Raw genomic sequence first — 25162 nt, 5'->3', positions numbered from 1 at the left:
AGGAAAAAGGTGGACAGGCACCATGGAGGCATTATTTAAAGACATTATTTAAGAAAAGTAAGTATTTTTTCTTAAATAATGTCATTGTATAATAGCAATAACCAACTCCATGGTGTGGCTTCGGTCTCATGATTAAACCACACCAATCATGGGTAAATCTTCACTATACCACATCGACTTCATCGGTTATTGCTTAAATAGTAATAACCACATTACTGTAGCAATTCAGGAAAGTCCAAGCGATACTTAAAATATGTTTTTACAGTTTTGGGTGAGTTTTTGTTTAAGTATGTTGTGTAGTTGACAACAGTCTTTATTTTGTTAAACTGGGGAAGTGCAACTCGGCAGATCAATATTTTATTTCAGGGCAAGGAGAAAATATCCACAAAGAATATATAAGTCATGCAGTTAACAAACAGAAAACGATGCATTATTATGTACAGCTCAGACAGAGCACATGCAGTGCATTGTAGGTAAAAAGCAAATAAATGCAGTACAACATCTAATCAGTTAAAATATTTCACTAATATGAAACCAAAACCGAAATTAAGTCAGCAGAGCTGAAAAAAATTATAGATACTGTACTTACATAATATCACAAAGCGAGTGTTTTGTGATATTTTTATGTCATTGTATATTTGGTAAGCAGACAATTTTTTTTTAGTTTTAAGTTTTCATCTCAGACAGATTAAAACATTGTACTTTCATATTAATTTTACAGCTATTAAATTAAATGAACCAGTAAATACAGTTCCTTAGGGTTTAGCATATTGTATACAGTACTGGCCTAAGTATGTCTGTATGAAAGGTACCTGACCCAGTATCTTGCAGTCAGCTTTTACTGAGTAGTAATTTCATTGTTGTCCTATAGGCAAGATAACTCCAAACTCTAACATTGTTCTCAGTGTAAATAATTGCATTCTCTTTTCACTAATTAGGAGAAAATCTGAATTTCATCAGTCCTGATCAGAATGCGTGGTATGACCCCAAAATGTGGCATGCTGCTGCATCCATTGATGACCTTGAAAAAAACAAGTACCTGTTCACAGTGGATGAAGAACGTGTCCCCTGCCAGTACGATAATGTCATCTTCAGACCTGAAACATCATTCCGAGTGAATGTCGACTCAGCGGAGAAAGAGATTTCTGTCAGCACTATTTCTGTCTTAGGAAAGGTGAGATAAAAAAGTGACAAGTAAATTCTGCTCACTGTATTAATTTTTGTATCTGTTATTTAAGTTTTAGGCTGCATATATATACATGTATGTATAATATTGCTATGTTGCATTGTTCTGCTTTGAGAGCTTTTTCCTTTATCAGGCATTCTGTTATAAATGTTTTATAAAAAAAATAGAAAACATATACTCAAATCAGGCATTTAATACATGTTGCATTACCCTCCTGATCAAAATTATGCATAACTGAATACTGTTAAGTTTTGATATGTCTTGATTTGTTCATGAAATACTATAAATATCTATGGTTTGTATGCCATGTTGAGTAATACTTCTCAAAACAAGGAAAAACTGACCTGGAATGTTACTCATGAGTAATTACCAACATCCTTCTTTTAATGCAGGTAGTGGGTTATCCATTAGCACTGATAACAACTCAAAATATAACAATTCTGGGAAAGGCTATTCAAGTTAGTAATGCATAACAAAAATTACTTATGCATTTCAGATCGTGTAATGGATACTGTTAACATATTCCATTACTTGTAAATATTTTTTATATTTTGTGATCAATATTAAATGTGGTAGCCAAGAAGTGCAGGAAGTCTGACATGAGCAGATATGAAAAATGCCTAATAAAAAGCCTCACTTTGACAGATCTGCAAAACAAAGTACTTAATGAACAGTTGTATAGCTCAAAGAGGCAGAGAATACAGAAGCAGACATAAAAATGCTTTCACCATAAACTGCACTTCAAACTGAAGGCACTTTCTCGGTCACATCAAACGTGCTTTTATTCTTAAATAGGCACAATAGGAATCATGGGAAATACAAGGCTATTCAACCAGAGGCTATCAATTTCTTACCAATAACCACTCTCAGGTTCTACTAACCTTCCCAAACAAGCAAGGCCTGTAAACCCTGTAGTGTATTTTAGGGCTCTCACCCATTTGTCTAAAACATGTTTGAAGGTTGGTATGGAGTCACATTGTTTGACATGAAAGAGAAGTCTGTTCTAGAGCAAGGGGAGGTGCCGGGTAATGAAGTCATTGCTTCATTTAATTTTGTTAATTACTTGATGTAAATTGAGATCTCTTGTTCTAGTGTTGGCTACAGTATTTTATATATCGAGAAAGAGGAATTCTCAGAAAATAGGGAGCAAGAAAGCATAAAAACAAGGTATGGGTGTCCTTTCAAGAACCTATACAATACCGAGTACCAGGACAAATGATTCCAGTTTTTCTTAATAACTAAGATTTTTGAGGCCCATGTGCTTTCATTAGGAACCCTTGCAGCTTTTCAAGTTTATTTTTTTTTTATGTTAACATGTCAGTTTCTTTTGAAAGGTATTAATATAATTGGCTGATTTAACTACTACAATCAGCTTACAATCATGAGTAAAGTTATACAGCCAGAGATCCTTGCTGTCAGTATTTAGACCACAGAAACAGATACCAAAAAGCAGACATCCTTATATGGGACCCTGGAGAATACTACTGGTCACTTCTTGCCTAACTGTGGAGGCACTACCAAACCTGACAACATGCATTCTGTCTTTGAGTCCATTTGCAATCCATTTTCCACACAGGAATCAATGTTTAAGACTATTTGCTTATTAACAATCCCATCGTGTGGTACGGTGTTGAATGCCTTTGCCAGATCCAAGTAGGCAGTGTGAGAAGTATGACCACTGTCCTGCAGCTGTGTGACCTTTTCAAAGAAGCACACTAGATTTAGCAGGCATGGCCTACCCTTAACAAATCTGAACTGTTGCAGGTCAAGCCTCCTCAAATGTTTAATGTCCTGGTTTGTGAGGTCCATATTGATGCATTCCATGGCTTTACAGAAATGAATAGTAAGGATAATGGATCTGTAGTTACCCAGATCAGTGGTGAGGCCACCCTTATGGAAAGGTATCATCACTGCACTGTGCCATGATAGGATAATGGATCTGAAGTTACCCAGATCAGTGGTGAGGCCACCCTTATGGAAAGGTATCATTACTGCACTGTGCCATGATAGGATAATGGATCTGGAGTTACCCAGATCAGTGGTGAGGCCACCCTTATGGAAAGGTATCATCACTGCACTGTGCCATGATAGGATAATGGATCTGGAGTTACCCAGATCAGTGGTGAGGCCATCCCTATGGAAAGGTATCATCACTGCACTGTGCCATGATAGGATAATGGATCTGTAGTTATCCAGATCAGTGGTGAGGCCACCCTTATGGAAAGGTATCATCACTGCACTGTGCCATGATAGGATAATGGATCTGGAGTTACCCAGATCAGTGGTGAGGCCACCCTTATGGAAAGGTATCATCACTGCACTGTGCCATGATAGGATAATGGATCTGTAGTTACCCAGATCAGTGGTGAGGCCACCCTTATGGAAAGGTATCATCACTGCAGTGTGCCATGATTTGGGAAGATTAATGCATGCTAACCCTAACCCTGCCTGAACCGTAATCCTGCACCTTACCTTAGAAAAAAAATATTCTATAACACTACTGGTATTCAGACAAATTGAGTCTGAATACGTGGTGGGGTTTTAGCAATCATTTTTTAATTTGTTAGGTTTTTCATTATGTGGGTTTTCTAAATTCTGGTATTAATCACCTGAATGTGGACGTTGGTACTTGTCGATAAAGTAACACACACGCACACACACACACACACACACACACACACACACATATATATATATATATATATATATATATATATATATATATATATGTAGAGAGAGAGAGAGAGAGTGCTTTTTATTATGGCATAGTAACTGTTTTCATATACAATATATTTTGTATATTCCCTGTATTTACATTAATAGCTAACCAAATATATATATATATATATATATATATATATATATATATATATATATATACCATATATTATGGCAGTGACATTTTTGCAATAGCTAGCTGGATGAAAAGGAAGGTTTGTCATCCTAACTGGTGAAGGTTTATGCCTCACTGAGAGGGATTTTGAGGGCCTTAAATGTAGACTGATAAGAGGAGTCCATTGATATACTGCAAGATCTACACCCTGCAGGTATACATGTAATTTACCGAGAGTTCACCTGCAGACTTAGTTGTGGATCATTCAGTAGACCTGAGATGCTGAACCCTACAAAGGAATCATAAGGACAGTTTATTTAAGGGAATGTAAGCAGTGAACACTGTATGGTGAGTGATCTGAATTTTTTTTATTTTAAATAACTTTGAGTTTGCCTAATTGCTCAGTAAATAAAGCACACATATATTTACAAAAGAATCTCCAGTGTATTTACGTGTTACACTGGTGGAAAAAGAAGGCAACATTTTTTTTTTTATTTTTGCATTGTATTTGCCAATGATATCACTGTTGTTGTTATCTGGTATGATCTTCACACCCAGAAAGAAAAATGACATTTTTCCATTTTTTTTTTTTTTGAGCAGGTATGATGATCTTGAAGCATATCTGATGCATTTGAAATGTATGACAGGCAGAGGCATAGCTGGCTCAACCAGCATCCCGTGTCAATACCAGTAACATGAGCCAGTGCCCCATCCCCTCAGAGGAAGAAGAGCCAAAAAAATAGATGTTTCTTCTACTGGCACACCAACCAAGTGGCCAGATGCACAACACAGCCCCTTACTTCCTGCCCAGCCATTCAGGCTCTGTTTCTTTTTCTTGCTCCAACCCACCTTGAACACCTTTTGTTATTTTTTTTTTCTTCTTTTTAACTGTAGCAAACTGCTTGCTGCAAATTTATCAAAAAGTTGCTACACTTTACACATTGCCTGCACAGAGCACTATAGCACTCTTATTTTAGTTATGTTTTTTTTCTTCTTACGAACTATAGCAAACTGATTGCTGCAAATACAGCAAACAGTTGATACAGTTTATACCTTACTTGCATGAATCGCTATGGCACTCATATTTTAGTTAAAATAAATAAATAAATAAATACATTTTTTTACAAACTATAGCAAACTGATTGCTACAAATGTAACAAATAGTTGCTATAATTTATACCCTGCCTGCCTGCATGGAGTGCTACAGCCCTCAGGTTTTAGTTAAAAAAAGAGAGAGAGAGAGATTTTTTTTATTCAAACTCTTGCAAACTGCTTGCTACAATGTAGCAAGCAGTCGGTACAGTTTAGACCACACATGAAGTGCTACAGAACACAGGTTTGACCACAAAAATTGGTATTGTATTACAGATTGGGATCAGCTGATCAATCCCAAACACTTTACGCCTGAAGCAGTTGCTCCTCTTGCCCCATCCTAGCTATGCTACTGATACCAGTTAGAAGAATTTGTGTCAATTTAACTGGTCATCACAGCTAACAGGTGAAGTTCTCAAGGCTTCTATGTGTATGGATGGCAATGATTATATGGACTATTAAAACCTAAAGAAGGGACTGTTAGCTAGGGATGATTTGTCTTCTGAAAGAAAAGCCATGAAATTTCATAGATGGATATTTAGTTCAAGCAAAATGGCAATAGCAAAAGTGTCTTATCTTACACATATTTAAACTTATGGTAGAATGTGAAACAAACAGAAAAGATATAATGAGACATTCTTGTGGTTCATTAAGTTTAAAGGGGCTCTCCCATGTAATTTCTGCAAATTAACTTTTCAGAATGATCCTGAGTACTGAAAATTGGTTTTGTTAATTAAAATAGTTACTAATGATGCATGTTTAGAACTAAGCAGTTGAAGCCTGTAACTAAAAGTATGAAGATGTCTGTAAGTACACAAAAGGTGTCAGAAACTAAAAAACTGTGTTTTAGATGTGAGGAGAGGGAACACATTGTTAAATGTTATTTAACTAATGTTGTACCTAACAAAACTGTGATTTTTAACTGATGTGCTGATAATGAAAATTTGCATGCTGACATAGTTCCCCTACCAAAAATACCATTCCCTTCAGGATAAAAGGATTACTGTCCCATATCCATTCTCTGGCAGTAATAAAACTGTTTAAAAGTACTGCATAAATGAATTATGGAGTATATTATCAAATTCAGCCTTCTTATTAATTTGTAACATCAGTTTAGGGATGGCCATGATACTTTAACTGATCTCTATATGGTAGCAAACAACATTTATGCCAACATGGAAGCAGGAAATCTAACTAATGAAGCATTTATTAATGTTAATAGAGCATTCAGAAGTGTTAGTCATCTGCTCCATCTACTAACTCTTGAAATAGGATTCAGTCCTAATGTTCTAAACTAGATGTCACATGATTTTCATGTTCTATTTGTTCTGTTCTATAGGTACCTTCAGCCCAGGTGTACACCAAAGGTCTATTTTAGGATCAATTATCAATTCTGAAGCTATAATACCATACAATGATTTATGCTGATTTCATCTTTGTGTAAAACTCAGGACCCTCAACCAAGGCAGTTTGAGTTCAGTTCTGAAAAGCTATGGACACAACTTGCACATATTTCTTCACACAAGCATGGAGGAACAATTGCTCCTTTACAATTGTAGATCTAGCAAAGAATAAAATAAATCAGGTCCAAACTTGCCATTGCCTTTTTTTAACAAAAAAAAATGTATTTATTGAACTATTTCGTATGATATAGACAAGCATACATTTATGTATATGTAAAAAATATTGACATATTTTCAGTTCCAGACATTAAACATCACGTAATCTATTGTCAATCAAACACAACATAGCTTATTCAATTCCTTCCTTCCCTTAAACCTCATTCCTCCTCCAAAACAATACTCTGCATGTATTCTTCCCACATTTCCCATTTTTTCTATGTAATTTGCTCCAACTATTTTCTAAAGATCCTACTTCCTGTTCTTTTACCTCTGTTACCATACTCACTATTTCTGATACTGTTGGTTTAGATTTTGATTTCCATTCTCCAGTAATCACTTTTTTGGCAGCCACCAGAATTAAACTCAGCAAGGCCTTACTATGTTAAAACAGTTCAGATGCTGTATCACAGCTCAAAAAATCATTTCCTTAGTTACACCAATTTGCTCACCGAGTATTTCTGATAGAATAGTCTGCAGGGAATTTTTAAAGTCTGCCAACTCATTACTCTCCCACAAGTATGTTCCCAATTATCTCTTTCTTCCCCATCCCACCTCCAACCTTTGCAATCTATCTTAGGAAAAATTATTTGGAGACTGCTTGGGGTATGACGATACTTATGCAAACACTTCCAAGCAAAAATCCTAAATCTTCTAGACTTTTTTTTGCATATTTGTGAGACATGCATGCACACACACACACACACACACACACACACACACACACACACACATATATATATATATATATATATATATATATACACACACACACACATCCATTGTTTCTTTGTGAATTGTTTAACCGGTCTCTCTTCCCAATCCTTTCTAACCTCCTCTGATTGATTCCTATAGTTATGATGCAAAATCTTATATATCCTGCTTATTATTCATTTTTAAACAGCAGCTTCTGTTATAGATTCAGCTAAAAACTCTACCAGTGCTGGTCTTTCACTTAGCATCTTCCTATTTCTTTTTTTTGTCTATATCCTGATATCAGTCCTTGATAGGCAAAGGAGTTTCTAGTCTGCATTCCAAATATATTATTGGCCTCTATCTATTCTGTTTCCTTTCCCTCTCTTATTATTTGCTCCCAATACCTTGGTTCCTTTGACAGTTTTCCCTGGTAAATTCCAACCCCCTCTTGCCTATTTTCTGTATCCCTAATTACAGTTATCCCTATCAGGAGAATCACCTTTCTCCATTCCTGTGTTGGTTTAGCTCTTAGAAGACGTTCCGCTACTTTATGAATATAATATCCTGTATGGCTATTGTTATTCTCTTTAAGGATCTGCATCCAAAATCCCAGTTTCTCCTTAGTTCTTAAGCTTCCCCCTGTTTCAGCATCATCATCTCTTTCCACTTTGAATTATAGCTTTCTACTTGTGCTATGTATAGGAGCTTTAACTGTGTAGCTCTGAAATATCCCTTCAAATCAGTTAATCCCAAACCACCTTCTTCTATTGGCTCAACTTATCCCACCTGACTCTTGCCTTCATCTTCCAGATGAAATCCTTCATCTCTTTATTAATTGCTATCCACAACACCACCATAATCAACTGAACGCTTATTATTCTGTATCTTATCACCTTACCCCATAAGCCATAATATCTCTTGCTAAGGGCATATTACTACTATAACCCAGAATGGAATATAGAATACCTTTTATTTCCCTTCATTCCACCAAGTAAGCCTTTTTTTATTCCAAACTACCTTTAACAATATCTGCCAATTCATTAATTTGACTCCAAAGTCAGGCCTACATTGTGATACACTCTGGAGAGTCAAATGGCTCCCTATTACCACTAGAACCCTTTTTCTACTATCCTCTCTTACTTTAAATATATACAGTGCAGCTGTATACAATAATAACCTTCTGCTAACAAAAACACATCTATGGCCTAAGGGATAACACTGACAGCTCAATTACCCTTGTTAGGGTATATATAAGTTATAAAAAGTTGGGGGGAAATTATTTTTTTTTCCAAACTGGCATCCTCCAACTAGAACCTTCTACTTATTACACTCAGAATTGAGATAAACCATACTAACTTAAAAAAAAAATTAAAAGTCACTTAAATGACATCAACAAATGTGTTATATAGACACTAGATAACAGACAGTCTAATGCTTGCCACTATATAATATGGAAGAGGGATACTGTCTTATACTTACTATAACCTCTATCCTGTTGGCCATCTGTACCTTCTATGTATAGACTATTTGTAAATATGTATATTTGTTTATAACCATCTCGTACCAATTGACCTGTACAATAATGTATCAGTTCTACTGCCATGTATCAAAGTCTATACAATGCAAGACTTTCAAAGCAGTAAATAATTATTTCTCTGTTTTCTCCTACTGCAAACATTTCTTGGGCTTTCCTTGAAAAAGTTTTAAGTTCCTCTGTAAAGTTTTGCAAATTATATTTGACTTGTGTGTGCAGCTGTCAAGCAATGTAACCAGTTAGTGTAATGTGCCCTAAAACCTGTGTGTTTTCAGTATATGTTTGTTTGTGTCACTTGCCCGTAACAACTTCGGCCTGTGTCATAGCTGAAATGGGTCTCAGGATGATACCACCTACCTGGTTATCAAATCTAAACAATAAATAAATAAATACAATTCTGAAAATGCACTGGTGGAATATGTTAACTGCTATAGTAATAGATATCAGTACATTGTCTGTACACAACTACCAAGTTAGCCAAGTGTAAAATATTGGTAAATGGGAAGGAATTAAAGGGGCTACTAGTCATACTTAAAGAACATCATGCCTGCAAATGTAAGACATATGGCAAGAGAAAAGTAGAAGTAATATGTGCTTATGGAGAAGAATATCCTAAAACCAGTACACATTTGGACAGTGTTAGGAGAAGTACTACATCCTGTAGCTTTAGTAACAAATTTAGCACATGATGATATAACAGGTCAAAATTTACTCCACTTCAAGGCACTGTGGAAATTATAGTTCAGAGAACACAGTTAGGTATTCTAGCTCATTGTTGCAGCATTTTCTCGTCCAATATATTTGGGGTCTGTTCTACCCCACCTACAGCACATATAATTTGCACCAATATGTGACTATTGTAGGTATTGTTTTCTTAAGTATATATATGATGATTTATCTGACAGTAAAATTAATTTTATTATGGAGAGCTTTTCTCCCTGGAACTCCACTGAAAATGGGTTATTACTAGGCTAATGGCTTAAGCACCCTTACAAGCCCAACCAATATAACCTGATTTTACCCAATATATGGCCCCTTGGGGCAAGAGGATGGCATGGATGCCAGATCCATAAGGTTCTTTCCCAGTAAAAAAAAATGTCAAATAAATAGGCACTCTGTGGTCAGACTATATCATTAGTGAAATAGAGCACATGCATCAGACTGATTCATAATGAAGAATACACAGTCCTAAATATAGCCCTAGGAAATGGGGGGGGGGAGGGATAAGCACTAAAATTGCAAAATGAACTAAAAAAATCTGGATTTGGCTGGAGGGAATAAAAGAACCTGTATGCTATCAGAAACACACTACTGAGTCTTACCAAAAGCACTTCAGTCATTAATTCAGGGAAAGTTGCCAGTGTAGAAGCTGAAAGGGAAGAAGACTGCAGCCATTAAAGCAATGAAGGATGTCTGCATGGTAATGGGGGAGGAGACACCTATTGTGATAAACTTACTTAGAAAGGAAAGGGGACCTGAAGAGAGTCCTAGATTTACCTCTGTAAGGTCAAAGCAGAGGGCTAGTCAGAAACAGGGCTCTCAATGGCAGGCATTTAATTATACAGAGGCTACTGATATAAATGTAAGGGAATTACAGCAAGAAAAAGAAGAAAAGAGTGATTGTCATGAGATACCTTTTGTACTGGAAAAATAGGAGAAAAAAGCATTTATACCTATATTAGTAAGTGAAGAAGCTATAGCCTCTGCTTCACATCAGTGTACTGATGAAAAGTTTCATGACTTGGTAAATATGCAGAGTAACAATGAAAAATTTTAAGTGGAAGGACAACACATTAATCAGGTATGGATGTAATAAAGCAAGAACACAAGGCCCACCCCGTCCCATGCCCATAGTTTGAGTAACGACATGACTTACTATAGAACGTAAGCATAAATGCAGAAGAAATTCTGCATCTACTGTTTTTCCATTACCTTTTAGAACACTTGGCTGAAACTGGCATACAATCATATTATTGGAGGACACTTAGGAATGAACAAAACCATAGCAAGAATTTTAGTTGGTTTTTATTAGCCAGGTATAAATAAAGACGTTGAGAACTTCTGTACATTTTGTCTAGAATGTCAAAAGATATAATCTCCGGGGCTATGAAGCTGACTAATATGTATGCCTATTATTGAAGTCCCATTGAAATAGATGTCCACTGGATCTTGTAGGCTCATTAGTAAAGTCTAGTAATGGATGTCGACACATTTTAGTGATTACAGACTATGCCGCTATGTTTCCTGAAGCAGTACATTTGCAAATATTCAGTGTGGTGATAAATCAATTGCCAAAGAGCAAGTGTTTGCCTTTCCATAGGAGGGATACCAAAAGAAATACTTACAGTCTGGGGAACTCCATTTATGTCCAGGATAATGCACCAGCTTTGCTGTGCTATAAAGTAAAACAGTAATGAACATCACTGTACCAACCTTCAACTGATTGATTACTGGAAAATTTAATAAACCTCTAACATCTAGAAAAGGCCATAGAACAAGATGATAAGAGCTAGAATCAGTTACTTCCTTACCTCCTTTTTTGATGTAAGAGAGTAAGCGTCAACAGATATTACCCCATTCAAGTTGTTATTTGGCAGGCATACCCAGTGCTTACTGGAATTAGCAAAGGGCACTTGGGAGGTACAGAAACTCCATTTTGAAGTGTGATAATATACTTTACAAACTTGCAAGATAGGTTAAAAGGAGTAATGCTAATAATTAAGGAACATATGAAAGAGGCACAAAAGATGAAACACAGTTGGTATGATAAGAGTGCCAGACCTTGGGAATTTAAACCAGTGACAAGGGGTTAAGGCTGGTCCCCTCTGCTGAAAATAGGTTCTTAGGTATGACAGAAATAATGAGTAAAGTGAAATACAAAATAAGACAAACTGGAAAGAGAAGATTAAAGCAGATATATCACATACATGTGTTAAAAGTATGGATGGAAGCAAGACATCTGTAGTCAACCTGGGAGATGACACAAATAATACAAGTGATAGGGTATGAGAGAATTCTGCTTCTTTTGTTTAGGTGATAGAAGCATTATCTAAGGCCCAGAAAAGGAATTAAAGATTTTTTTTTTATTGAGAAATAAAGATATTGTATCTGAGTTGCTTGGTAAAACAAATGTAATACAGCATAGTAGTGAAACTTCGGTAGGACAAAGGTAAAACTAGTGCATTATAGGATATTGGACTTCCAAGGAAAAATAATAAATGAAAAAGTAAAGAAGCCACACAGGTTAGGAGTTATGGTGGAGTCTCAAAATGAATGAAACAGTCTGAATGTATTAGTCTCAAACCTGTGCAGCTGCATAACATTTTCTAATGATTTCTGAAAACTGGATGACTTATCCAAATCTGATGCTTCTTCAGTCAATGCACAGAGTATATGATTTAATAGAGATGCTAGGCAAAGCAAGGTTTTTGACCATCCTAGACCTAAAATGATGATGATGATGATGCTAAAGCATTACTTTTGAAAGCAGATTTATGTTTTAGCAGTTTAACTGAATGTACTCTGCAGAATATAAAGTTACAAAGCTACAAATGCAAAATTTTATGCGCACTAATCAGTATAGTAGCCAGGCTCCAAGAGTTTGTTTTTATGGATTACCTCTCCCCCCCCAAATGTAAAGAGTCAGTAGGAGATGTTAGACCTGTCAAAGATGGGAAAAAGAACTGTAATATGGGATAACTGAAAGAGGCTAATAGAGGCAGCAGGTTAAGAAAGCTAACTGAAGTGGTGTGACTAATCCAAACAGAAAAGAAAGAAAAATTATTACTAGCCCTCAAACCTAGAGAACATGCAGAACATCAACAATACAGGCATAAGCAATGCGGAAAAGTGAAAAAATGTGAAAACCAATTCCATAGTACAGAAAGATATTTAATGCTACAGTAGACTCCCTTTAATCTGGGCCTTGCTTTAACCGGCCATCAAATTTCTGCCATAGCCCTAGCAAAAGACAACAGAGAAGAACAGCACTTCTGCCTCCACTAGGCTAAATAATGATAGACATTTGAGTTTTAGACTTCATATTCTTTAGAAAAATGCATACTAACAAAAATCCTGAGCTGATTTGTAACCTATAAATGCTATTTTGTATGCTTTTTCTGATTAACCAGCCATTCGTTTATCCAGCCTATGGTCCGGTCCCAGTTCGACCAGATAAGAGGGACTCTACTGCATTTATATGTACATGGAATGTTAATAATTTATTAAATCCAGTGAAACATGGTAAGGTTTTATCACATGCTAGGAAATGCTCTGCACATGTGGTGTGCCTACAATAGACACATTTCCTGCCAAAAGAATGTAAATTTAGTTAAAGAGGACTATAGCTTAATAAATGACACGTGTTCTCTGGAGGGATGGAAGAGAAGGGTGGTCATACTTTATTCCAAGACAGCAGAGGTAACGGTTCATGATTTGCAATGAGACCAAGATATGCAATGTCTCGGTTTATATACCATCAGCATCTAAATGACAGAATATGAGTCAAATCCTATCTGAGATTTTGAGTTGTTGTGAAGGAATAGTTGTAATGGCAGGGGACTGGAACTTAATGACTGAGCAGGGAGATGTATGTAAGGATTGCGGAAGATTTAAGATGCCTAGGCAGGGTCTAGCCATTGAGAAATTTTGTGAACAGATGGGATTGGGTAACACTAGATATTTGGGTAGTTGCGGTGGGTGCCAATACTGCTTCTCGCCAGTAACTAAGAGTTATGACTGGTCTGATAGGGTCCGTATTTCAAGAGAATATCGCTATCTGGTAAGATGAAAAGGATCCAAAGGAAATCCTCCGATAGTCCTTAGAAGAAATGTGTTTTATTTCAAAAACAGTTGAGCACTTTCATCACACAGCAACAAATGTACTTTATCAACATTATTAAAAACATTCTCAACCTCACATTAAAAACTAAGACTCAATTATGTGATCAACAATGGGCAATCAAAATCATCAAGTAAAATTAGCGTGCACAAAAATTTAAAGTGACAAAAGACTTAAATGATAATGTGTATATATGGTTGTATATACGTGCACTTATTTATAGCTAATATTGCCAACATTTAAGTTTTAAGACTGGCAATATGTAAGCATATTGGAGATATTAAGAAGGGGAATTTAACAGTGCACTATTTAAACATTTTCTTATTTGCCAAACTACAAACATGTTGCGCATTTTTTTAATATCATTAGCAAAATGAATATCTCTGAAATGAGAGTTCCCTGGAAATGCAGACTAGAAGAAATATAACTGTTGCAGCAACTCATACTTAATGTCACAAAGTTTCCAGAAATCAGAGACAATGTTTCCATATCATCACTCTAGCAATGAAAATCTTTGGAATATTGACTATTGATAGATATGTGTATATACAATGGTGCACACAATATCATTCAAGTGATTTTATCACTTAAAATTTATGTGCATGCTAATTTTGCTTGGCTATAGTTGATCACATGATTGAGTCTTAGTTTTTAAAGTGAAGTTGAGAATGTTTTACCAATTTAATAGTCTTTTTGTTGCTGTGGGATGAGTAAAACCCATTTTCTTTTGAAGATGAGTGGAAGGGTTCCTTTGGTTCTTAGACATTTGGTTTGTCATTCAGTTCCTTGGCTGTGGATCTTTTTGCTACACTGAAGGTGAAAAAGATATCCACATGATAACTCTCACAGACCACACCACTATATTCACATTTTGAAAAACATGAAAACAGGACAGTGCTGCAACACCAAGGGCTCAAAACATCATTCCTTCAAAATAAGTACTTTAGAGAATGGTTTGATAGTCAATTGAAAATTTGGGGAAGGACTTCTGATTCAGGAGAGATGAACTACACATCTGGATAGTTTCAAGGATTAAGTAAGGGGTGGCTTGCAGGAAATAATGGGAAGAATAAGGAAGTCCCACCTGTTTACATGACAGCATTGGTATGAACGAATACAGGAAATGCAAGAGGGTTATGCTAGAGGAGACTCATCAGATTGGGGGTCATGCTAGAGGAGACTCATCAGATTGGAAAGAATTGAAAAGGGAGAGAGGAAATAGACAAAATATTGGAAGCAGAGTTAGACTTCAGATCCCTTTCACTTAGATATAAGGAATTTGACTTGCCCCTGAGAATACAGAAAAAAATTGACTGCTTAAAGAGTGAAAAAAATAGTCCATATCATGAATAAGGTATTTGCTAAGGAAGCTAAAAGAATTTACAGTGCACCCTCAGAAATAGTGGACATTTTTGCAGAATGTTATCAAGAACTTTGCGGTTCAGCAATATCCATATTTATGGGAACATGATAAAAGGAAGTACTTAGGAGTTTGGATTAAAAATTATTCAGTATGGTAGCTAAGGATAAGGGGAAAGTGACTAAGCAAAAGATAATACAAAAACTGAGAAATTGTAAGCTCTGTAATATGGATATGGATGGTAAGTTAAAATGTTTTAGTCCCTTTAGTCTTATACACAGGTCATGCATATTTTTAACAGCCAGAGGAGACGTTGTGGATAGCAATTAATAAAGTGCTGAAGGATTTTATATGGAAGGAGAAGACAGCAAGAGCCAAGTGGGATAAAATGAGTCTTCCACTAGTGAAATACAGATTGGAATTATCCAATCTGAAGGGGTATTTTGTATCTACACAGTTAAGGCTCCTATACATAGCACAAGCAGAAACCTATAATGAAAAGTGGAACTGAATGATGATAAATGGGGAGAGGGGCTCAAGAAACAAGGCGAGACTGGGATTTTGAATGCAGATCTTTAAGGATAATAACAATAATCATACAGAATATCATATTCATAAATTAGCAGAAAATATTCTAAGAACTAAGCCAACATGAGAACGGAGAAAGGAGATTCAGCTGATAGGGATGACTGCAATTAGGGAAACAGACAACAGGCAAGACTGGGGTGGAATTTATTGGAGAAAACTGGCAAAGGAACCAAGTTATTGGGAAGAAATAACTAGAGAGGGAAAAGTAATAGAATGGGAAGACACTAAGAATTTATTTGGACTGCAAGATAGAGATTGCCTTCCCTGTCAAGGTTTCATATCAGAGTACAGGCAAAGAGAAAGAAATAGGGTGTCCTAAATGAAATGCCAGCACTGATAAAGTAATTAGTAAAATCTAGAACAGAATCTGCTGTTAAAAAAGGAATAATTCGTAGAGCATATAAAATATTGCATGATAACTATAAGAATCAATCAGAGGAGGTTATAAAGGATTGGGAAGAGAGAGTGAATAAGCAATTCACAAAGAAAGAATGGAAGATACATGTATGTGTCCCAAATATGCAACAAAATCTAAAAATTGTAGCTTTTTGCTTGGAAATTATTACACAGGTATTTTTATAACCCAAGTAGATTCCACAGAATTTTTCCTCAGGTAGACAGCAAATGTTGGTGGTGCAACAGTGAAGAAAGAGGTAATTGGGAACATATTTTCTGGGAGTATAATGAGTTGGCAGACTTTAAAGATTCCCTGCAGTCTACTCTATCAGAGATACTGGGTGAGCAAATTGGTGTATCTAGGGAAATGATTTTTCTGAGTTATGCTACAGAATCGGAATTGCCTAGACATAGTAAGGTCTTGCCGAGTCTAATTACGGTGGCTGCCAAAAAAAGCAATTTGCAGAAAATGGAAATCAAAGTCTAAAACAACTGTACTAGAAGTAGTGAATATAGTAACAGAGAAAACAACTGGATTTGGGATCTTTAGAAAAGGGTAGCAGCAAATTACATAGGAAAAATGCAAATTGTGGGAACAATATATACAGGGAGGAATGAGGTTTAAAATAAGGCAGGATTTGTAGGAGTTATGTAATGTTTGACTGACAATGACTGGGTAAATTATAAGTGATGTATAATGTTTGCAACTAAAATTATGTCAGTATGGTTTATGACATATAATGCTTGCAACTACGATTATGGCAGTATGGTTTGTTTTCATTTACATAAATATATGATTGCTTATGTCATAAGTGATAATTTAATAAAGATGTTTCTTTTTTAAAAAGTAAAAAAAAAAACTTTGTGCTTCTGAATGTTTACCTGTAGAGTGGTTCATTAAGTTAGAGCAATGCCTGGCATGCTTAGAATTCCCACAATTGATGCAAGAGGGAAAGTAAGATCTTCAGGTGCCACATACAGGGGAGGCGCTCCAAAATGATTGAATGGATTCCCAAAAGGGAAAACACAAGGGGCAAATTGAATCACAGAGGAGATACAGTCACTAGGAGTGGAACTGATACAGATGTTCCACTTGCATATTCTGAATTTAGCCTTGACTCAGGGGAAGATAAATTCTTGGAAGGAAACAGTGGTAGCTGTAATACGTAAGGAAACAAAATATTTGAAACAGCTTAGTTCATACAGACCTATATCAATACTAAATTCAGTCAGCTGCTCAGGTGGCAAAGAGGGATAAAGCCCTTCCTATTGTCCAGGTGATCTGGGTTTGATTAGCAGCTCAGGTAATTGACAGGGCAGCAGGGAAGGATTGGCATGCCCATCCAGGGAGGGAGGGAGGGTGTTTTGCTGTTGATGCTCCATGAGGGGAGGTGTAGTCCAAAGAAAAAAGTTGTCCTCAGATGGTGTCCATGAGTGCAGGGAAAAGTGGCAGGGAAAAAGTAGGTAGATCATACATAAAAAAATCCTCCAGCTACATTATGGATCCCACAGGATGCTCCTAGGATCCTTGCTGGCTATAGGTACAATTCAGGCATTGGACCAGGAGTGAACAGTTGTGCTGGTATACCCACCAATGGATGTGGGCCAACTGTACAGCTGTCAGAATGACAATAAAAAGAGAGCAATATGAAAAAATACTACATACAGCCAAACTTGAAATGAGATGAGGAATCATTACCACAGCTGATGGGATATAGATAAGGTGTCTTATCTAGGAGTCTGTATAACTCCTTTGGTATGTTTTACTATTTCATAGAGCACTGGACAAATCAAAGGTATTGTTAAGTAAACAGAGGGACATAGCTTTAGAATTTGCCCAGAGAGTCACAACAAAATAGGTGATGATTTTGCTTCAGGTACTCTTATTTCTTCTTGACATTGCCAGTGTAACTACAGAAGATAATGCTTGCAACTAAAATTATGTCAATATGGTTTGTTTTCATTTATATAAATGTATGATTGCCTATGTCATAAATGATAATTTAATAAAGATGTTTCTTGTTAAAAAAAGAACTTTGTGCTTCTGAATGTTTATCTGGAGAGGGGGTCATTAAGTGACTATAGCCAGGCTTCTTTGGAAAGTTGGTAGAGCAAGTCTACTGTGGCAAAATAATGTTGCTGAGGCACCTAGGGGTTTATGTCTTCTAAATTTTGAAAATTATTGGGGAGCAGGTGAGTGTGTGGCCTAACCTTTTCTTTGTTATATTTCATTAAAAATAAGGTTATTTTACAGTTGGAATAGATGCAAGAAAAGCATGCCATTGATGGAAATAGCTGAAGAAGAAAGAATGTTAAGAAGGAAAGAACAAAAGGCTATATTTTAAGGACAAAAGACCCAAGGAGACTCAGTGGTCAGAAGACTGTCATAAGCAACTGGTTGATCTTTCAAGGCTTTAAAACTAGATGGGAGGAAGACCTTAATGAGACCATTAACAACATATTTGGAAAAATATTCCAGATATGAGCAGAGCATCTCACAAGTAAACTTCATGTAAATTTAAAATATAGGACTCATTACTGGGAAATTAGGAACATTACATCATAAGGGCATTATTATCAAGAATTCTGTCTCTCACACTCTGAAACACATCTGTATAATGGGTTGTGAACAGTCTTGAACAGTAAATTACTAACAGTGGAGAATGTGACTGAACCTCTCCAATTGTTGCAATTTATTATAGAAAACAGAAATGAGAACTGGGAAATGTATGCTGAGTAGAATATACCATATACAAATAGCAATAAAAAGTGCGGTTGTGGGACAGATGAGACAGACATGGGTGGAGAGTTAAATCTACTTGTTAGAAGAAAACTGGAAGAGATCTAACATTAGCCCTAGACTGGTCACAGTGTTTATACAAATTTTTTTTACACACAAAGGAAGTCAGAGGTGATGTTCCCAGATGACCTATATATGTGCTGGCAATGTAAAAAGGGAGAAATAGGTTCCTAGTCTCATATTTTCTGGAAATGTGAAAATGGGGATTATTTTAAATAATTAAAATAGTGCATGTATTGCTGGAACTGTGGCCAAATAAGATAAGCCTGGATAAAGATATATTTCTGGTATGTGTGCATCTGAAGCTGAGTGGGGATGTTTGGAGCTTGCACTATCAAGGAATATACTATTAGCAGATAAGAAAGGGATAACCAGAAAATGGAAAAAAAATAACCCCCCAGAAATAACTGAGGCACTCAGGCAGATAACTCAGGCAGAGTTACAATGTCCATATAATAAATGAGGAAGCAAAATGGAAATAAAGTAGTGTTCCTGGCTCATGAAGTATTAAGGGCAATATAAAATCTGATACAAGACTGACTTATTGTGGCACAATGGATATATTCTTATACAAAACAGCACAACAGTGGGTCCTGCTGGACAGAAAAGAAATATACATGTATGTCAGAATGTATTGTTGTAACTGATGAAATGTATACATTTTAACAGGGGATACTGGAAGGGAAAGGGTTAAGCTTAGCCCAGCTTACCTTAAGAAAAATAGCCTGACATTAAATCACTTGGTTTAGGTCATAAAACATTTATCTTACAGGTCTGAATGCAGCTAGAGACACAATGTCTATGAAAAGCCTGGGCTGGGATCCTGCTCTGTTGTCCTTAGTAGTGTACTAATTGCTACACTGCTGTGTCAAAGAATGGCTTGATGAAGCTTACCGAAAAAAAATCTCTGAACATAGACATAGGGCAGATGAAAGTGTATGTGATTATATTGCTGAGCCAAGCACTTATTTTCATAGGTGAGTGAATGGTTGTCAGGTCACCACTTTTTGGTGAGGGAACAAGCCCTTAGCACTTTGCCTGTGGACATGAGAATCTGTGTTGCAAACTGAGAGTGCAGCTCTACAGATGAGCTGGGAAAAAGGAGATCTCTACTTGGCAAGCAGGGCACCACTACACAAGAAGGGGATACCCTGTTCTTCACATGGATATAAGGGTACCCATGGTGGGCAGCCTAAACCACCCCAGCAGAGTCTACCAGTAAAAGGGGAAGCCACTAGTTCAGGTACACAGCCAGGATCAGGCTTTAGATATTTTAAATGTAACTAGAGGGGCCATGTAGCATACAAATGTCCACTGAAACAAGGTTGGGAACAAAAGATGAGGGACCCAGCAAGTGGGAATAACAGCATGCCAGTGGTAAGTTGTCTGGAGACAACAGGGGATATCAAACTATCACCAGAGCTTGTATCCTATCTTAGTGGATGGAAAACAGGCCACTGCCAAGAGAGACATAGCCTCTGACATAATCATTGTGAAGCCTGCAGTGGTTAAAGAAGAGCAGTACCTGCCTGGACAGTCCACTCCAGTCAGAGCTTTAGGAGGGACCCCATTCCAAGCACCTTTGGCCAGGGTTCACCTTGACTGGTAGGGTGGAAAAGGAAGCAAACAAATAGGTGTGTTTGAGGATATCCATGCAGATGTCTTGATAGGGAATGATTTTGATAACACAGTACCTTATGTGCATGCAGTTACATACGGTCAGGCTTGGCGACAGGTATGTGGGTCTGGTAGCCTGGGGCAGACCTAGACAGACCTCACACCTGAAGCCGAGGCTGGTAATGTGGCTATTTCAGGGAGGCAGCTACCCTGTAGCAGTGATCCTAAAGGTGATTCATAGCTGATGATAGGTACTGATGTTCCCTTGGACAGGGTGACTGCAAGGGCAGAAGTGGGTGGTAGTACCCAGGCTGACAGTGAGGCACCACTGTCAGAAAATACCAGACTTGCTGTGGAAGGGGATCTGGGAAGGTCACAAAGGTAGCGTAGAGGCAGGCTCAGCTCTTGGACCCTGCATTTTGAGGCTTGAGGGAGGTAGCTAAGGAGGCATCTGATTCTCAAGAAAATGGAGAGTCTGTATACTAGAATAAAGGGTTACTGTACAGAGAGTGTACCTCTGAGGCATGACTAGAGGTTGAGTTAACACAGCATTTGGTAGTGCTCAGAGCCTACTGTCTGGCAGTTCTAGCCATAGCACATGACATTCCTTTTGCAGGTCATATAGGCATAAAGCGTGCCAAGTGATATAGTATGCAGAACTTGTATTTGCCTGTGATTGCAAGGGATGTGACAGGGTACTGCAGAACCTGTGAGCAATGCCAAAAGGTAGACAAGGCAGGAGACAAGGTCAAAGTTCCTTTGATGCCTTTGCCTGGGATTGAGAAGCCATTTCAGGGGGTAGCTATGGATACTGTGGAGCCTCTGACTACTCCAAGTTCCAAAGGGAAGAAATATATCTTAGTGGTAGCCTGAGGCTATGGCTGTGTTCACCATCGAAGCAGAGAAGGTGGCAAATGCTTTATTAGATATTTTCAGCAGGGTAGGTTTCCCAAGAGAAATACTGACTGACAGAGGTGCCAATTTCATGTGAGACCTGCTGGCTTGTCTGTGGGAGCACTGTGGGGTGAAGCGCCTAAAGACTACCCCCTGCCACCCCCAGACTAATGGTTTTGTGAAGAGGTTAAACTCTACACTGAAGACCATGCTAAGGGATTTGCAGACCAGTTTAAGAGAGAGAGAGTGGGGCAACTATTTCCCCCATCTGCTATTTCCACATAGAGGCACCCCAAGAATCCACATTTTTTTCACCCTTTGAGTTGCTGTATGGGCATAGGTTCAGGGGGCCCCTGGATTTGATTCATGATGAGTGGGAGGGTGATTGTGAATCCTACAAGGAGTCTGTTGTGACATATGTCCTAAACCTCAGGAGAAGGCTTAGGGAGCTCACGGGCTTGGCCCAGGAGAACCTAGCAGGAGCCCAACAGCAGGAAAAAGGTCTGGTATGACAGGACTGCTCAAGCCCAAGAGTATGCTGTTGGACAGCAGGTTATGGTGCTCATTTCTGTCAGACGCAATAAGCTGCAGGCAGCGTGGGAAGGACCCTTCAAAGTGGTAAGTAAGGTCAGTCATGTTAACTACATGGTAAGACTCCTAGTTAGGAGACAGCAGCACAAACTGTACCATGATAACATGATGAAACCTTACCATGATAGGGATGCCCTTGTGCTTAGTATGTGGAGTAGGTGGCAGGAGGAGTCTGAGGGGGATCTACTGATTGATCTCCTCAGTTTCACTGAGGAGATCAGTAACTGAGAGGGATTTAGTGACTAACCTCCTCAGTGAAACTCGGACTGACACCTCAGTGGAAGGGGTAGAAATGTCCCAGTGGCTATCCCCTACCCAGGTTCAAGAAATCCAAGCAGTGCTACAGGAGTTTGGGGATGTTCACTGGGAAACCTGGATACATCCACCTGGTGTAGCACCATGTGGATTCAGGACCCCAAAGACCTATCAATCAGGTCCCTTACAGGATGCCCAAGTGAGTCAGACAGACTCTGAAGGAGGAGATACAGGAAATGTTGGACATGGGAGTAATCCAAGAGTCCAGCAGTCCCTGGGCCTCCCCAATGGTGCTGGCACCAAAGAAAGATGACAGCACCAGGTTCTACGTGGACTACAGAAAACTAAACAGTCACACAGAGTCAAATGCTTACCCCATGTCTAGGACAGATGAAACCTTAGAACAGCTGGGTAGGGCTAAGTATCTGAAAACTATTGATCTGACCAAGGGCTACTGGCAGGTGCCCTTGACTCTCACTGATAGAAAGAGGTCAGCCTTCATGACTCCTTTCAGATTATACGAGTTCATGATGAAAAATGCGTCAGCAACCTTACAGAAGCTAGTAGATCATATCCTCACTTACCAGGATGATATTACCATCTACATCCATTCCTAACAAGAGCACCTTCAGAATGTCAGGGAGGTCCTGGGCAGGCTACAAAGGGCAGGCTTGACCATTAAGCCCAGTACTTGTCAGGTGAGTATAGCAAAGGTCTCCTACCTGAGACATAGAGTGGGGAGTAGTAAGATCAGGTCAGAACTTGGCAAAGTGCAAACTATTCAGGCATGGCCTGCTCCTGTTACCAAAAAGCAGGTAAGGGCATTCTTGGGATATCGGGGTATTGTAGAACGTTTGTTCCCAATTATAGTGCAATAGCGCCTACCTCACAGACCTGATGAGGAAAAAAACAGCCAGATAAGGTTGTGTGGTCCCCAGCCTGTGAGCAGGCATTCCAAAAACTTAAAAAGGCTTTGGGAGAATTGCCTGTGCTAGCCAGTCCAGATTACAGCGAATAATTTGTTGTGCAGGTGGATGCTTCAAACCATGGTGTGGGGACTGTACATAGCCAGGTTTCCTCAGAGGGAAAAGAGCACCTTGTTGTATATCTCAGCTGTAGACTCCAACACAGGGAGGAATGTTATGAAGCTGTAGAAAAAGAATGTCTAGACATAGTATGGGCACTGCAAAAACTTCAGCCCTATCTGTATGGAAGGATATTCATTGTGGTTACAGACCACAATCCCTTAACATGACTACAATGAGCCAGCCAGTAAAATACCAAGTTATTAAGGTAGAGTCTAGGGTTGCAGGGGTCCCCTACTATTTACTGAAACGCCGATTCGCCGACAAAGAAATCACCGACACCAAACGACCGACAACGCAGTTGACCGACACGCTGGAATCCCGACAGCCGGAAGACCGACAAGGGGAATGTGTAAGCGCGACCTGGTAAGTATGCGATAGTGAGGGATTTAGGAGTAGGGAGCAGACAGGTAAGTGTGCAATAGTGAGGGATGTATGGTTAGGGTGTGTGATAGGTGAGTGTGCGGTAGTGTCGGAGCTTGGGGTTAGGGGTGGGTAAGTGAGTTAGGGTTAGGGTGCAGGTAGGGAGAGTGTGCGGTGGTGTCGGAGCTTGGGGTTAGGGGTGGGTAAGTGAGTTAGGGTTAGGGTGCAGGTAGGGAGAGTGTGCGGTGGTGTCGGAGCTTGGGGTTAGGGGTGGGTAAGTGAGTTAGGGTTAGGGTGCAGGTAGGGAGAGTGTGCGGTAGTGTCGGACCTTAGGGTTAGGGTTTGGGTTAGGGCTAGTGGATATGTCCTGTAGTGTACTGTGTCGTTTACGTGTAGTGTGTCGGTGTTATGGTGTTCGGTGTTTTGCGTTGTCGGTCAACTGCGTTGTCGGTCGTTTGGTGTCGGTGATTTCTTTGTCGGCGAATCGGCGTTTCGGTAAATAGTAGGGGACCCGGTTGCAGGCATATGACATGACAGTGCAATACCATATTGGAGGTCAACAATGCCAATGCAGATGGGCTCTCAAGACAGGGTATTGGTTAATGTGTTCCCAGACAGGCTCATTTCTCTGAAGCAGTGTTCCTCTAGGGTCACTTGAAAAACTAGCTTGAGTCTTCAAAGGGGGTAGAGATGTGATGACGTGAAGTAGTGCCAGCTGTGCCAGGGGAGTAGTGCAGTGCATGTGCAACATATGCTAGCATACCTAGCTGGAGTTTTGTAAAGAATTATATGTCATTTGAATATGAAACTGATTTGTACAGATGCTTGTGTTAAAAATGTATCAACAGTGGCTCCTGCTGGACAGAAAAGAAATATACATGTATGTCAGACTGTATTGTTGTAACTGAAAAAAGAGGTCATTGTTCCCCTCTACTCATCACTCATTAGACCCATTATAGAGTACAACGCCCCTTTTGGAATGTACCTCACAAGACATCTACATCAACTGGAAAGGCCACAGAAATACCTCACAAAGAGGATTACTGCCCTCAAACAGATGCCCTACTCAGACCGTCTCAAAAAACTCCAACTTTAATCTGTCGCATATTGCCTACTCAGAGGCGATCTCTGCCTAACATACAAAGCTATGTCAAACCCAGAGCTGTTGGACATGCTTCACGTAAAGAAATCCCAATCCCTCCGAGCTACACGCTCTAGGGACCTAAACCTTGTCACCACAATAAACAGAACATGCTTGAGGGATAGATTCCTGTCTCAGAGATTTCCCATACTCTGGAACAAACTACCTATCTATATCAAACAAAGCTCCTCATTAGCACTCTTCAAGAAAAATCTTGATGATTGGATAGGAGATAGGAAATTCACCCCAGGGATCACTTCTGTGGCTCTGCT

General features: G+C 38.6%; 1 protein-coding gene across 1 annotated transcript in view; it reads left to right on the top strand.

Moving 5' to 3' along the window:
- Positions 1–25162, top strand: part of AMN (amnion associated transmembrane protein) — a 151748-nt gene that overhangs the window by 29000 nt on the left and 97586 nt on the right. The window contains exon 5 of the mRNA XM_044073589.1: positions 939–1174. Within this exon, the coding sequence (XP_043929524.1) occupies positions 939–1174 (236 nt within the window). The remainder of the gene's footprint in view (positions 1–938; positions 1175–25162) is intronic.

The sequence above is a fragment of the Protopterus annectens genome, chromosome 6.part0 (genome assembly GCF_019279795.1).
Source record: "Protopterus annectens isolate FY-2018-M chromosome 6.part0, PAN1.0, whole genome shotgun sequence".
Taxonomy (NCBI): domain Eukaryota; kingdom Metazoa; phylum Chordata; order Ceratodontiformes; family Protopteridae; genus Protopterus; species Protopterus annectens.
This window is presented reverse-complemented; position numbering and strand designations above follow the sequence as displayed.